The 13206-nt window shown below is 47.3% G+C and overlaps 1 protein-coding gene across 2 annotated transcripts in view; it reads left to right on the top strand.

Annotated features, from left to right (window-relative positions):
• The window catches only part of Runx2 (RUNX family transcription factor 2), a 236039-nt gene extending 227782 nt beyond the window's left edge, over positions 1 to 8257 (top strand). Inside the window, exon 5 of one of the 2 annotated variants that reach the window (XM_046426142.1) lies at positions 7130 to 8257. In XM_046426142.1, coding sequence (XP_046282098.1) covers positions 7130 to 7722 — 593 coding nt within the window. In that variant the 3' untranslated portion in view covers positions 7723 to 8257. The remainder of the gene's footprint in view (positions 1 to 7129) is intronic. The other variant, XM_046426139.2, reaches the window with a different exon arrangement.
• Positions 8258 to 13206: the final 4949 nt, after the last annotated feature.

The following is a 13206-nucleotide window of genomic DNA, read 5'->3' as shown; positions in this document are numbered from 1 at the left end:
CTGCCCCGGGCCAATCCGCCGGACTGAGTGGCTGGGGCCTGCCCTGCTCCTCTCAGGCAGCTGCTGGACGGCACTTGAGTTTAAACAAAAGGGAGGCAAAAGTATCAAAAATTCAACACAAAACAGAGGAGGTTGACCCTCTCTGTTCTGTGAGGTCTGAGAGAATGGAATCAACATGAATGAGCACCGCCATTGGGGTGGAGTCACTCAGAAATAGATTGAGATATGGGTCTTGCCCACTGTGGGTTATGTCCAGCCATCAGCATCTGTGAGCTCAGTTTGTCCATTTGCAAACAAGTATAGGGTCATTGTTGGAATTAAGTGAGAAAACACAGGAATTGCTTTTGTTGGGCAAACCTCATATTAGAATCACCTGGGGAGCTTTTCAACCGCAGGGTACCTACTCTCCACCCCACTCACATCCTCAGTGAATTTTTGGGGACCCAGATAGTGTTTAGAAGGCTCTCTAGATGAACTTCTTGTTTCTTTTTTCCATGCCAGGCATTCCCGGGTGGTTTATTATCGTGCAGTCCTAGTGGCAAATCTCTGGCATAGTGTACAGCAGACCCGTCACAGAGGCCCTCCTCCTTCCCCCTCTCTGGTGCCTGCAACACTTCCCAAAGCACAGGTCCTCCTTCACATGGAAGAGCCTTTGGCATAAGCTTCCAGCTTTGTGCTAGGGAGTGGGGGACCTAGTGTAACTGAGCCTTGGAGTCCTCAATGGTAAGATGGGATCAATAACAGAATCCATGCAGTTTTCCATGAAGACTGGAAGAGACGCCGCCTGGCTTGGAGTTAAGTGCCCAGTACACGTGGGCTCTCCCTGAGAGTGTGGTTCAGGTCAAGTATCCAGCTCTTTCCACCCCACTCACTCAGAAGCTGACCGTCCTCGCCCCATCACGGTGGGCCAGTCCCCGCTCTCCTGCTGAGCCCATTCTTGGGAGATGCCTGGTGAGAACTTGGGATCAGATTGAGTCAGAGGTATTTGTAGACTTGACTCACCAGGTCTTAAAACCAGAAGATTGCCCTGTGGGACTCATGACGTTCCTGGAAAATAAAAGAAGTGAATATTATTGAGCTGAGTTCATGAGACACTCGGCCCTCCTTTTTGTATGCCGGTCATTCTGAAGGGAGCCGGCAGCAGCCCAGCCAAGGCTGAGCCATCAAAGGCAGAGGCCCAGCTGCAGTGCTAAGCCTCAAGGTCTTCTCTGCAGACCAAGCTCACCACCTCCCACAGACTTCTGCTCCTCCAGCAACCCTCACCCCCACCCAGGGGGCTCCAGAGCTTCTCCTCCTCCAGGCTCCTGGGAAACTGTTTGAGGACTGCCTCTGGTGAGGTGTGTCAGGGATGAGCTGTGCCAGAGGCCTGGGTGTGGTCTGGGCAGGAGCCTCCCAGACTCCAGAGAGCAGGAAAGGGAAAGTTCTCTTTCCAGAGGCAGGGTTTCTGGAGCCTTGCACTGAAGCCTGGGAGGACATTTCTCTGATACCTTCTTCCCCCACATCCTTGCAGATACTAAGTCCTTTCATTTCCGGATTCCAGCTGCCTCTGGAATCTGTCTACTCCCCTGCATCTCCAGAGCCTCCACCCTACTCACCTGTAACTGCCACCTGCTAACTGTTCTCACTCTGTCTAGCTCTGTCCTGCCCACTCCACCCAACTACCTCTCACCTGCCAGACAGGTGAACATTTCGAAATACAAAACATCACACACACACACACACACACACACACACTCAGGCTCAAAACCCTTCCAAAGCTTTTCATTGCTTTTAGAATAACAGCAAAATCCCTTAAAACATCTAGGAAGGCCATGTATATTAAGAGTTGGTAATAGAAAACCCAAATTTGAATAGATAAACATCTCTCTCTCTCTTTCTCTCTCTTTCCTTCTTTCCTTCCCCCTCATTCCCTCCCTCTCCCCTCCCTCCCACTCCCCTTCCTTCCTTCCTTCCTTCCTTCCTTCCTTCCTTCCTTCTTTCAGTACTGGGGATTGAAACCAAGGCCTTGCACATGCTAAGGAAGTCCTCTACCACTGAACCAAAATTCTTTCTCCTCATATGAAAAGTCTACAATTTAGTCAGTTAGAATTGGCACAGCAACTTCTAAAAGTCACGGAGTACCCAGGCTACTTGAGTTCTCTGCTCTGTCGTCCTTACATATATGGTTTCCACCTCATGATTGAAGAGGCCTGCTTGGGCTCCAGCCATTGCAACCAACCCCCAGGCTACAGAAAGAGGAATTATAACATTTTTCACTCTTCTGTACAACACTTAGTCACATGGCAATTGCTAGCTGAAACTAGAAAATGCAATCTTATTCTACGTGATCATAGTCCAGCTAAAAATGAGGGTGAGGGAATGGATATTGGGTGACAACTGGTAGTATATGTCATATATTACAGCCCCTGACCCCTTCTCTTCTCCTGAGCCTTCTTGCTTCCTGCCCCCTTCCCCTAGCTCTCTCCATCCATGCCACACTGACTTTCTCTAGGTGTCTGTGTATTTGTAGCACATTTCCCACAGCAGGCACTTGCTCACACTCTGACATTCTCCCCTCCCTTGCTACTTAACTACTCACCCTTCAGACCTGCCTCAGTAATGGTTCCTCAGGGAAAGTCCTTGATTAGGTCAAACCCTCCTCTTTTAGCAGATTTTTACCCGCCGCCTACATATTTAGTTCATAACGTGTAGATTGCATCATTGCTGCAGGTACATATTTATTTTGTGCAATTATTTGACTATTTTCTGCCCCCATGATGAGAGCAGGGTTTAGCTCTGGTTTTACACACTGTAGAGAATCCTGCCTGGCACTCTGTAGGGGCTCAGTACGTGTTTACTGGATGAATCAATGAATAAATTTAGTTATTACCTAAAATGCCCAAAATAGGACTGACTTAGGCAAAGGATTTTCCTGGGACAGTGGTAGTGGGTGGTCAGAAAGGATTGGGAGAGGTGGAAGAACAAGGGACAATTCTAAATAATTCATTCCAATCTAGAAGGCTTTAGGTGTGGGGGAGAGTGAGCCCTAGAACTTAGGAGGCTCATTTCCTGGTCTGAGCCCAGCCACCAATAGTTGGGCCCTGCCTGGAGATAGAGGGGTCAGATGCTGGATCTAGTTTGAAGGTAGAGGCTGATAATATCTGCTGGTGAATTGGAGGTGGGGAGGGTGAGATAAAGAGAGGGGTCAGGATTGACCCTGGGGGTTTGGCTGAACAAATGGAAGGCTATTCACCAGGAAGGGAAGGGCAGCGAGAGGCTCAGGTTTTCGGGGAGAACATCTGAAGGGTCTCAAGTTCCCATAGTCAGGCTGCACACTTCAGTCCTTCCACAGGCATCCCCAGCCTGGGGTGTCTGGGGAGGTGACAGGGAATGCCAAATGGGTCCTAATTTTCCAAGTGCAGAGTTGCCAGTCAAGAAATGATGGAGCCCAATTCAGCAACAAGATTGAACCGAAAGTGGCCAGTAGACCTGGCCACACAGGTGTGGTGTGAAGCAGTCACTTTCTGCCAAGGTCAGTAGGAGGGGAGGCTCCCTGTGTGTGGTTGTTGTGGAAGTCTTTGAAAATTCAGGCAAGCTCAAGAAATCACATGCCTGACATCTTTATGTGCTTTCTCCCAATCTTTATTGTACATATTTTTTTTATAAGCAGTTGAAAGATCATCCACATTATGAGATCTGGAAATTTCCTTTTTTTCACTCAATAGTAGAGCACATGTTTCTAAGTTGCTTTGCTTTCTGCCAGAGGCAGAGGTGACCTACAGCTAATGGTCACGTTGACTGGCTACCAACAGGGGATGAGAATGTGTCTTTCCTGGAGATCTTGTCCTCAGAGAGTGTTTGCCTGAGAATACTTTTAATATTTTACAAGTGAAAAATAGTAATTTATTATTTTCATTTGTCATTGTTTCATTTCTAGAGACACTGCACATTTTTTTATCCCCCCCGCCAGTGGGGATCCAGCTCAGGACCTCACACATTATAGGCAAGTACTCCACCACTGAGCTGCATCCCCAGCCCTGAATATTTTTTCAAATACTGATTTACAGGATTTTTTTTTTCCACAAGCAGTTTTTCCAAAAGTACTTCTAGGACTGGAATGGGAACAGGAATCACTGGAATTTTGTCACACCTTATCTTTTGCATTTCAAGGAGCAGCTCTTCCCAGAATGGTGGAGTAAATGAGGGCTGAGGAGGGAGGGGGAGAGGAAGGAGTGTAACTTTGGGAAGTTTGTACCTGATCTTTGGGTGATGATGGCTCACGACCAGCCTAGCCCATGTTTGTGAGTGAGGTGCAGAATCTTGTGAGCAAATCCGCGCTAACTAACCATCTGGTGGGCATCTGTCACACAGCTTTTTTGGAATTCTTCTCCATTCTGATCTGCCCACTGGGTTTTGTTCTGCAGCAGGAGGCAACCTAACCCCTGTGAGAGAAGAGAGATCCCATGGCCCCATCTGATCCTTCAGATGGAGACACTGTCTAGTTGAGCCTCATGCTGTGCCTGGTACACATGAGGCCCTCAGTGCATATTTGACCTGTGACTGAATGATGGGGAGCCCACTAGGAGAGAAGAGGTGCTGTTCTCACTCAGTTCTCATCTGTGTCACAGAACAGCAAGTTCTTCATTGATCTCTATTTCTGCATTTAAAGCAATTAATCCAAATAGCAGCAAAGATTTCTTCTAATTCTATGCATACATTAACTCATCTTTGCTTTAGTCTTATCTATGAAACAGGATGAAAGCTTAGACTTTTTGTAAGGTGGCCAGATAAAATACAGGATGCACAGAAACATTCAAGTATCAGATAAGCAAGGAATATTTTTTTTTAGCATAAGTATGTTCCAAATATTGCATGGGTTCCAAATAATTGGAGGGTTGAATGGCCAAATAGCATGCAGCTGGATTAGTTTGTTGTGTTTGGAGCTTTGTTTCTGGACTGATGATGATTACATGGCATTTGTTCAATAAGAACTCATTGAGCATTTCTATGTGCCAGGCACCATTTGGGTCCTGTTGACACAGCAGAGAATGAAGTAAGCAAGGTCCCTGTCTTCATTGGGCTTCCACTTGAGTAAACAACAGCAACAACAAAGTACACAGAGTCAGGTGGTCATAATGCTCAGAAGATCAGAGAAGCAGGCTAAGGATCTAGGACTGTGGGAAGGGACAAGGGAGGAAATTACGGAGCTTGAGGAATTCCAACCTGTACACTGGGGCCACCAACCTCCAGAAAGGGCTTTTTGTACAGCAAGACCCTGATATTATTTTACAGGAACCCCTGAAGGTGCAAATAAATGATGACATTGATTTAAAAAGCCCATACATCAAATGCAGGATCTCATATCCCACCCTTGATATGTTGAATAATAATCTTCCCTTTAACAATATCCCAGGGAAATGCCATGGACATTCAGGTTTGGGAAACATTGCTCTAGAACATTCTGCGTGGTTGCTTCTATTTCATTTTTACACAGTAGACTTGATTTACTATACAAATCTCTCATCTGCTCCAAGGATTGAATATGTGAAGCTCATTATCATCTTTCTCAAGTGAAATCAGACTAACCCGTTTGTGGAGTTTCTCCTGTATCTAGTTATGTGCTTAGGAGCATTTGTGATTCTTGATTTGTAAAAGAAGATAATCATGGTAATCTGGGGAAATTTATTTTTGGTGGAGGTGAGGCAGTTCCGGGAAAGTTGATGCAGAAGGTGCCATGAAATTTCTATCAGAAGTTCTCAGGTCCATTGGTGGCTTTTTCTCAAAATGGGGTGGCACAGTGTTGCCTGAGGAATAATTGCCTCTCTGGTCCAGTAAGACATGACCCCCCAACCATCCAGCTGAATATCCAAAGATCTGGAGCCGAGAGCTCTGTGAGACTGTGTCTGGACGTTGAAGTCAGGATGGATGTGGGACCAAGCACTCACCAGATGACTAGGGCTGCTCTGAGTGTCAGCCAGACACCAGATGAAGGAGCAGCTCACCCATGACGAGGGGGAGAGCACACATCTTCGCGTGCAGTGGCTGTGCTCACCCATGACTCATCCTGCCACTCTCCTCAGATAATGAGCTGAGGTACTCCTGCAAATTCTGCCTTGAAAAGCTTGGAATCCCCAAAGGGTGGGGCAGAAGGGACAGACAAGGCAGGAAGCCAAGTGCAGATACTCTTGCTGGAACTGGGAGAGGAGCCTCAGAGACTTGGCTCCAGTAAAACTCAGAACTGGTTCCAGGATGAGCATGGACCACTCACCCGAAGATGGCAAACAAGGAAGCTAAGACAGCTGAGCTAAGGTGGTTCTCATTCATGTAGAACCTTTGATCTGAGGTTGGTAAACCTGGTTACCATTCTCAGTCACAAGAAGCTGCCACCCACTTTCTACCTGGAGGCTGAAAGGATTAGGGGAAAACTGACACAGGTATGTTTGTAGAGTGATGTGGACTTAGATCAGTGATTCAAACTGAGGACTTCTGAAGGCACTTTGACTGATCAGTCCGGAAGGGACCTGGAGGTAACTAGACCTAACTCTCTTGAATGGTTGGAGAAATGAAACCAAGTCCCAAAGGAGGAACAGGGTTTGCCCTGTCCTGTGGCCTTGTTTGGCAAACTCAGCACTAGGGTCATCTGGCTCCTGGCCCTGAACTCCTTAAAATTCATCCAGAGACTCTGGGATTGTGTTGGGGGGTCATCTGTTTAGCCCACTTCTGTTTCTGAGAATCCTAGGCAAGGGCCCTCTTGTCAAGTGTTCACCTACTGCCCTTGGCCAGATTGCCCCCAAATGGGATGCAAGGTCATCCCCTGCCTGAAACTCCTTCTGTCTTCCTGCTAGTACCACCTTTCTAGGCCCAGTGGAGATCCTCTCACCAGGATGCCTTCTGGGCTTCCAAGATCTTCCCTGCTTCTGGGTGCCTGGTTTCTGTACCAGCCCTGCCCATTTCTTTCTTGAGACATTAACTACTATATAACCCACTCTTCCTTACTGGATTGCAAGCTCTGAGGGGTAGGAAATCAATTTCCACCTTTTCACTCATTTCCTCAAATACCTAGCATGGAGTTGGCCATAGAATTGGCACTTGATAAATGCCAATGGGTATGGATGGCTGAGTGACCCTCTCTCCTTTCCTCCCTTGACAGATTCAGAGCCCAGTACCTTGGACTCGCAGTCTTCGACCACCCTGTTCCTCTCCTCGGAGGATCCCGGTCCCTCCACGACCGCCCTGCCTTCCCCCTCCTCTTCCTGCGAACCACAGGCCTTTTCGCCGGCGCCCGCGGTGCTGACCCCCCTGCTGCCGCCATCACTCCCTGGCGCGCCCCCTGGCTCCGGCGCCCCTCACCGCGCTGGCGCTGGCCTCTACACGGTGGTCGCCTCCTCCCCGGAGGCTGCCCCACGCCTTGTCGACTGGCTGCCCGGCTGCCCCTCGGCCACCTCTCCCTGCGTCCGCAGGGATGAGCGGGAGCGGACTTCCGCCCAGGGTCAGGACACAGGCCGTGCCCCGCGCCCTGGCGCAGCGGGCAAGGAGGAGGGCACCGAGGACCCGCGCGCCTCCCCGCCGCCCTGCGCGCGGCCCACCGCCACTGCCAGCCTGGAGGCCAATGTCGGGGACATACTGGTGGAGCTGCGGACGATGAACGGCCACCTGGACGTCATAGCGAGGGCCCTCACTAAACTGGCCTCATCCCTGGGACCCCAGCCCCAGCCCTTGCCGGATGCCCCAGATGCCAACTAATGGAGTAAGAGCGTGGCTGGTCATTCAAGACAAGGGGTGCCCAGTGCACAAGGCCTCCCTGCCGGTGGGTCCCTGGGAGTCAAGCAAACCCAGTAAAAGAACCGGTTGCTCTGTTCAGCTGCTTAGCAGAATGGACGTCCCTGGCACGTCAGTCTGGAAGCTGCCTCTCCGCTCTCGGGCTGGGCGGCCCCATCCTGTGGGCCCTCCTGGCCTTTCAAATGCCCTTCTTTTGTTTTGAGCTCCAGGCAGAAAATGTGCCTGGGCAAGACACTTGGAGAACCATGCTCCCCACCCACCTCCTGTGACTTGTGTGTGATGTGGGGAGACAGCCGGGAGAAAAAAACTGTCACCAAAGCATTAATTCAAGCTCCAGAGTTTCCTTCTTGAGATGCCGATGGTGTATCCCCCTCTGGTGACTTTCACACATTACTTCTTAAAAATCTTTTCTGAGAAACGAATTTATATTTTTTCTCATTATAACCGTGTTTCAAGAAGTTTGGAAAATAGATAAGTGAAAAGAAACTGATGTATTTGGGAAAATGGGAGTGGGTATTTAAATCTTTTTTTATAAATAAGAAAGTATTTTGTATAATAAATAAAAATTTTTATATCCACTTTCTGGATGTTAGCCTGTGGGTGCCCATTTCCTCCTTCCATCTGCCCTCCTTTGCAGGGCTCAGTGGCCTGGCCCCGCCCTCCTTTACTCCTGGCATCTTATTTCACCTTTTCTCATATCTATGAAGAGTGGCCTTCTAATACTTCTCATGAGTTTTTAAAACTCCCATTTCTCCATTCCTTTCTTCTGGACCTAAGTAACTGGGCAAAATGGGTGGATCCAGCAAACCTGGCCTCCCTCTACTCACCAGATGACTGTAGTCTTCCTGACTGTGACAACTTCCTAACTGTGACAACCTAAAATGCCTCCAGACATTTCCAGTGTCCCCTGGTTGAAATCCATTTATTTAGGTAAATCTCAGAAATCTGAGATAACTCCCCCCATCTGACTCCCTAGCAGGCTCTTCTCACCTTCCTATTTGAGAATTTTAATAAGTTCTGCTCATTTGCCAGAAGCAAACATGCTGCTCCTTTTCCAGAAACAAACCAAGGGTCTGAAACCACATTTCGCAGAGTAAAATTCCATCCCCAGCCTTTGCAGGGCTCCCGGCTTGTGTCCTGGTGCTGGTAGCAGCCTGGTCCCTGCAGCCCCCAACCCCCACCCCTCTTGGTGCTTCTCAGACTTGGGTGTGCAGGAACCATGTGGAGAGCAAAACAGACTCTAATTCCACAGCTTGGGGGAAGGAATGAGTGTGGGGGCTGAGACTCAGCATCTCTAATCAACTCCAAGGAGATTTTGATGCTGGTCTAAGACAGCTTTGAATGGAGAGTGAGTTGTAAGGGGTTGTCTGCTTTGGGATTCTGGCCAGTTCAGGTTACCTTGTTTTCCAGCAACTTCTGCTTGTCTTTGTACCCCACAGCTGCCTAAAGTCTTCAACTTCAAACTAAAACTTTTATATGGTTCTCTCTCTCTCTCTCTTTCTGAGGCAGGTATGTTAGTTCTAGCCATTCACTTCTAAGGAAGTTTTAGTGAAGTTCATTCCAATTCAACATTTATTGATGTCTACAACGCTGGTGCCCCAGGGTGGGACGGGAGGACACAAGGATGAATGTGATCAGGTCCCTGCCTCCCAGGGCCTCCCAGCCTAGTGTCTCACAGAGAGGGATTATCAAGTGTTCCAGCTTGTAACCAATTTGAAGGGGATGGAGGAGAAGCCACAGGGTGTGGTGACAATGTCACTCACAGGTAGAACAGGTTTTTTGTGGTTTGACTTTGGGTGACTGAGCCTTGGTCTCCTAACCTGTATCCAATGGGGTTGACACCTGCTCCGTGAATCAAGCATGGAGGTGAAGGGGCTAGGCACTCCAGGAAGTGCTGCCCAAGTGCCCTTTTATGGTTATTGGGTTACTGTTACTTCCTCTTTCCTGGGTCCTGAATCATTTGGAGGCAGCCTTGGTCTGATCTGCCTTCCAGGTCTGAGGCCCTCAGCCTTACTCACATATTCATATTTTCAGGAAGAGAGCCCATGGACCAAAGGGACTGCCCTTCAGTCTTCCCTTCAGCTGAAGAACAGCCAACCTGGCATTCAACAGCAGCCACTGGGAGCATCAGATTTTACTCATTTTTCTTTGAATAGCCTTTTATTTCAATTTGATCTGACTTCCTTTGCATTAGATTAAAAGCAATAAAAATAGAATTTTTTTTTCAAGAAAAAGAGGGCCTGGTATATAAATCCTAAATACAGAAGCAGTGACTGAGCCTTTGGCCAGAGCCCACTAGGTGGTTTGTGAATATAAAGCCCACTGAAAGTTCCACTCCCAAGAGATAACCACTGTCCATATTTTATTTTATTAAAGATAGAGAGAGAGAGAAGAGAGAGAGAGAGAGAGAGAGAGAGAGAGAGAGAGAGAGAGAGAGAGAATTTTTTTAATATTTATTTTTCAGTTTTTGGTGGACACAACATCTTTATTTTATTTTTATGTGGTGCTGAGGATTGAACCCAGCACCCCGCACATGCCAGGCGAGCACGTTACCGCTTGAGCCACATCCCCAGCCCAACTGTCCATATTTTGGCAACCACACTTTGTACCATTTGTGTCTATGTGCAAATCTTATGTGTATGAAATCTTACCTGTGATCACAGTATTCCTGCTCTTCTCTAACCTTTCATTTTCTCTAATCTCGAAAATAGAAGATGGAAGTCTTTTCATTTTAAAATAAGATGCTATTTAGAGAACAAAATTTGCATAAACAATTTCTCCTTATGCTTCTAACTTTTCATTATTATAAGTAAATGCTGTAAGGAATATATATGAGCTTACATATTTTTGCTCTTTGGTAATTATGATGTTAAATTCCTAGAGGTAGGATTGTGGGACCCAGGACATCCACTTCCACTTTTTTTTTTTTTTTTAGGTTACTGCTATGTCTTCCTCAAGGTTCAAAAAGGGGAAGTGAATGACCAGTAGGAGGATGGTGAGGGGGGTGGCTTGGGGTGGCTTCATTCAAGAACTTGTGGGAAATGGGGAAATAACAACAAGACTGGTTTCCTGGAGATTAAACTTAAAAATCAGAGCACAGCAGGCCAGACCAGAGATGCACTATCCTACCTTGAAGAACTGACTCATGGGTGGTCACTGAAATTAGGCAGTAGTCCTGGTCTGGTGAGAAACAGAAGCCATCCAAAGTTTTCCACTGAGGGCATCTAATTCAGAAATTGGAAATAAGGGTTCTAGAAGGGCTGCAAGAAGAGTGGTGGTGAGGTAAGGTCACCCAGAAACCAGCAGCAACAGGAAAGTGCTGCCATCTGACTGGAGGAGCAAGGGAGGTCTCTGTGGGACCCAGGATTGGTGTAATTGCAGGGCCCTGGCTGTAAAACTGAGGTGCTTTGGCAGGAACTCAGGGACTGATGCTGTCACCCTTAGATGTCACCAGAGCTATCACAATTGCCAGAGACCCCACTGGAGACCAGAGGGAAAAGCGAGTTACTTTTCTCCTCCCACCTTCCAGTCCCCTGCCAGTGCTGCCCCTTCCGGGAACCAGTGGGGGCTAGTTGGAGGGAGTCTGGGAAATGCAGTTTATGGGGACCCAGCCCCTCTGTCAGAGCAGAGCAAAGAAGGTGGTAATGCAGCTGACAGCAAATTGGCAAATGATTGTCACAGAGTACTGTGAGTCACAGCAGTAGTAGATCTAAAGACAGTAGCTGTCCATAGAGATTAACATGGGCCCTGCTCATGCCAGTTGAAGATGCTGCCCTCTGGACCCAGCCATAGGTAGAGCCCTGAGGTGAATACCCTCCCCGTCATCCTGGCTTTCTTAGCCACTCAAGAGAGGAGAGTGTGCTATAAGAGACAGTCCCAGAGAGGCAGCTCTGGGACAGAGTGCAGATGGATTGCTTTCTGAGCCTTCTTGGTGGCTGTGAGGCCCTGACTAAGAGAGGGTAAAGCAGTGTGTATTGCCACTCTGAGAGACAGGAAGCCAGCTTGCCCGTAAGACATATCTTACTCTGTGCTGTTGTAACAAAATGCCCGAGATTGGGAAATTTATGAATAGCAGAAATGTATTTTCTCACAATTCTAGAGCCTGGGAAGTCCAAGATCAAGGTATTGGCAGGTTTGATGTCTGGTGAGGGTCCTATCTGCTTCTCTGGGTGAGTCCTCATGTGGTAGAGGACAAAAGGGCAAAAACAAGCTTGTTAGTTCCCTCCATCCTTTCCACAGGGCCATTAATCCATTCATTTTTTAAAAAATATTTGATTGATTTTATTTTTTAAATACATGACAGTGGAATGCATTGCAATTTGTATCACACACATAGAGCTTAATTTTCATATCTCCATTTGTATATAAAGTATGTTCACACCAATTCATGTCTTCATACATGTACTTTGGATAATGATGTCCATCACATTCCACCATTATTGCTAACCCCCTGCTCCCTCCCTTCCCCTCTCATCCCCCTGCCCTATCTAGAGTTCATCTATTCCTCCCATGCTTCCCTTCCCTACCCCCTTATGGGTCAGTCACCTTATATCAGAGAAAACTTTCAGCATTTGTTCTTTGGAGATTGGCTAACTTTACTTAGCATTATTTTCTCCAATGCCATCCATTTACCTGCAAATACCATAATTTTATTCTCTTTTATTGCTGAGTAATATTCCATTGCGTATACATGCCACATTTTTTTTAATCCATCATTTACTGAGGAGTATCTAGGTTGGTTCCACAGTTTAGCTGTTGTGAATTGTGCTGTGTCCCTGTAGTATGCTATTTTTAAGTCCTTTGGGTATAGACCGAGGAGAGGGATAGCTGGGTCGAATGGTGGTTCCATTCCAAATTTTCCAAGGAATCTCCATACTGCTTTCCAGATTAGCTGCACCAATTTTCAGTCCCACCAGCAATGTATGAGTGTGCCTTTTCCCCACATCCTCACCAACACATTGTTGAGAGTGGAGTTCTATAGACCTAATCACTTATTACTATTATATTTGGTCCAAGTTTCAACATATAAATTTGGAAGGGACATACATTCAAACCACAGCAGCATGCTTCCCAGGGACTGATCCTGTCCATCTTCCTTTATCAGAAGGACATCTGCATGAACAGTTATTTGCGCTCTTATCAAGTGTCTGTCCTGTGTTGCTTATTCTCTATATAAAGGATCTCATTTATTTCTCATGACCCTATAAATCAAGTTGGGAACTGGAGCCCCTGACCCCTATTTTGCCAAGGCACAAAGAGGCCGTGTGACTTGCCCATGATTACACAGCTGGTACCTAACATAACTTCTGTGTCCAAAGCCCTGTCTATGCCACCGTCCAGGGTGGCCTCGCTCTTTTATTAGTAGCTCACAGCCTGAAAACTGTTGAACTGCCTTTGGCTGCTGATTGTCCCTCTGGGTGGCAGCATATTTGCTTTCTGGAAGTTAAT

The sequence above is a fragment of the Marmota monax genome, unplaced genomic scaffold (genome assembly GCF_021218885.2).
Source record: "Marmota monax isolate L192 unplaced genomic scaffold, Marmota_monax_Labrador192_F-V1.1 WCK01_AAM20220418_F8-fsc00187, whole genome shotgun sequence".
Classification (NCBI taxonomy): Eukaryota; Metazoa; Chordata; class Mammalia; order Rodentia; family Sciuridae; genus Marmota; species Marmota monax.
This window is presented reverse-complemented; position numbering and strand designations above follow the sequence as displayed.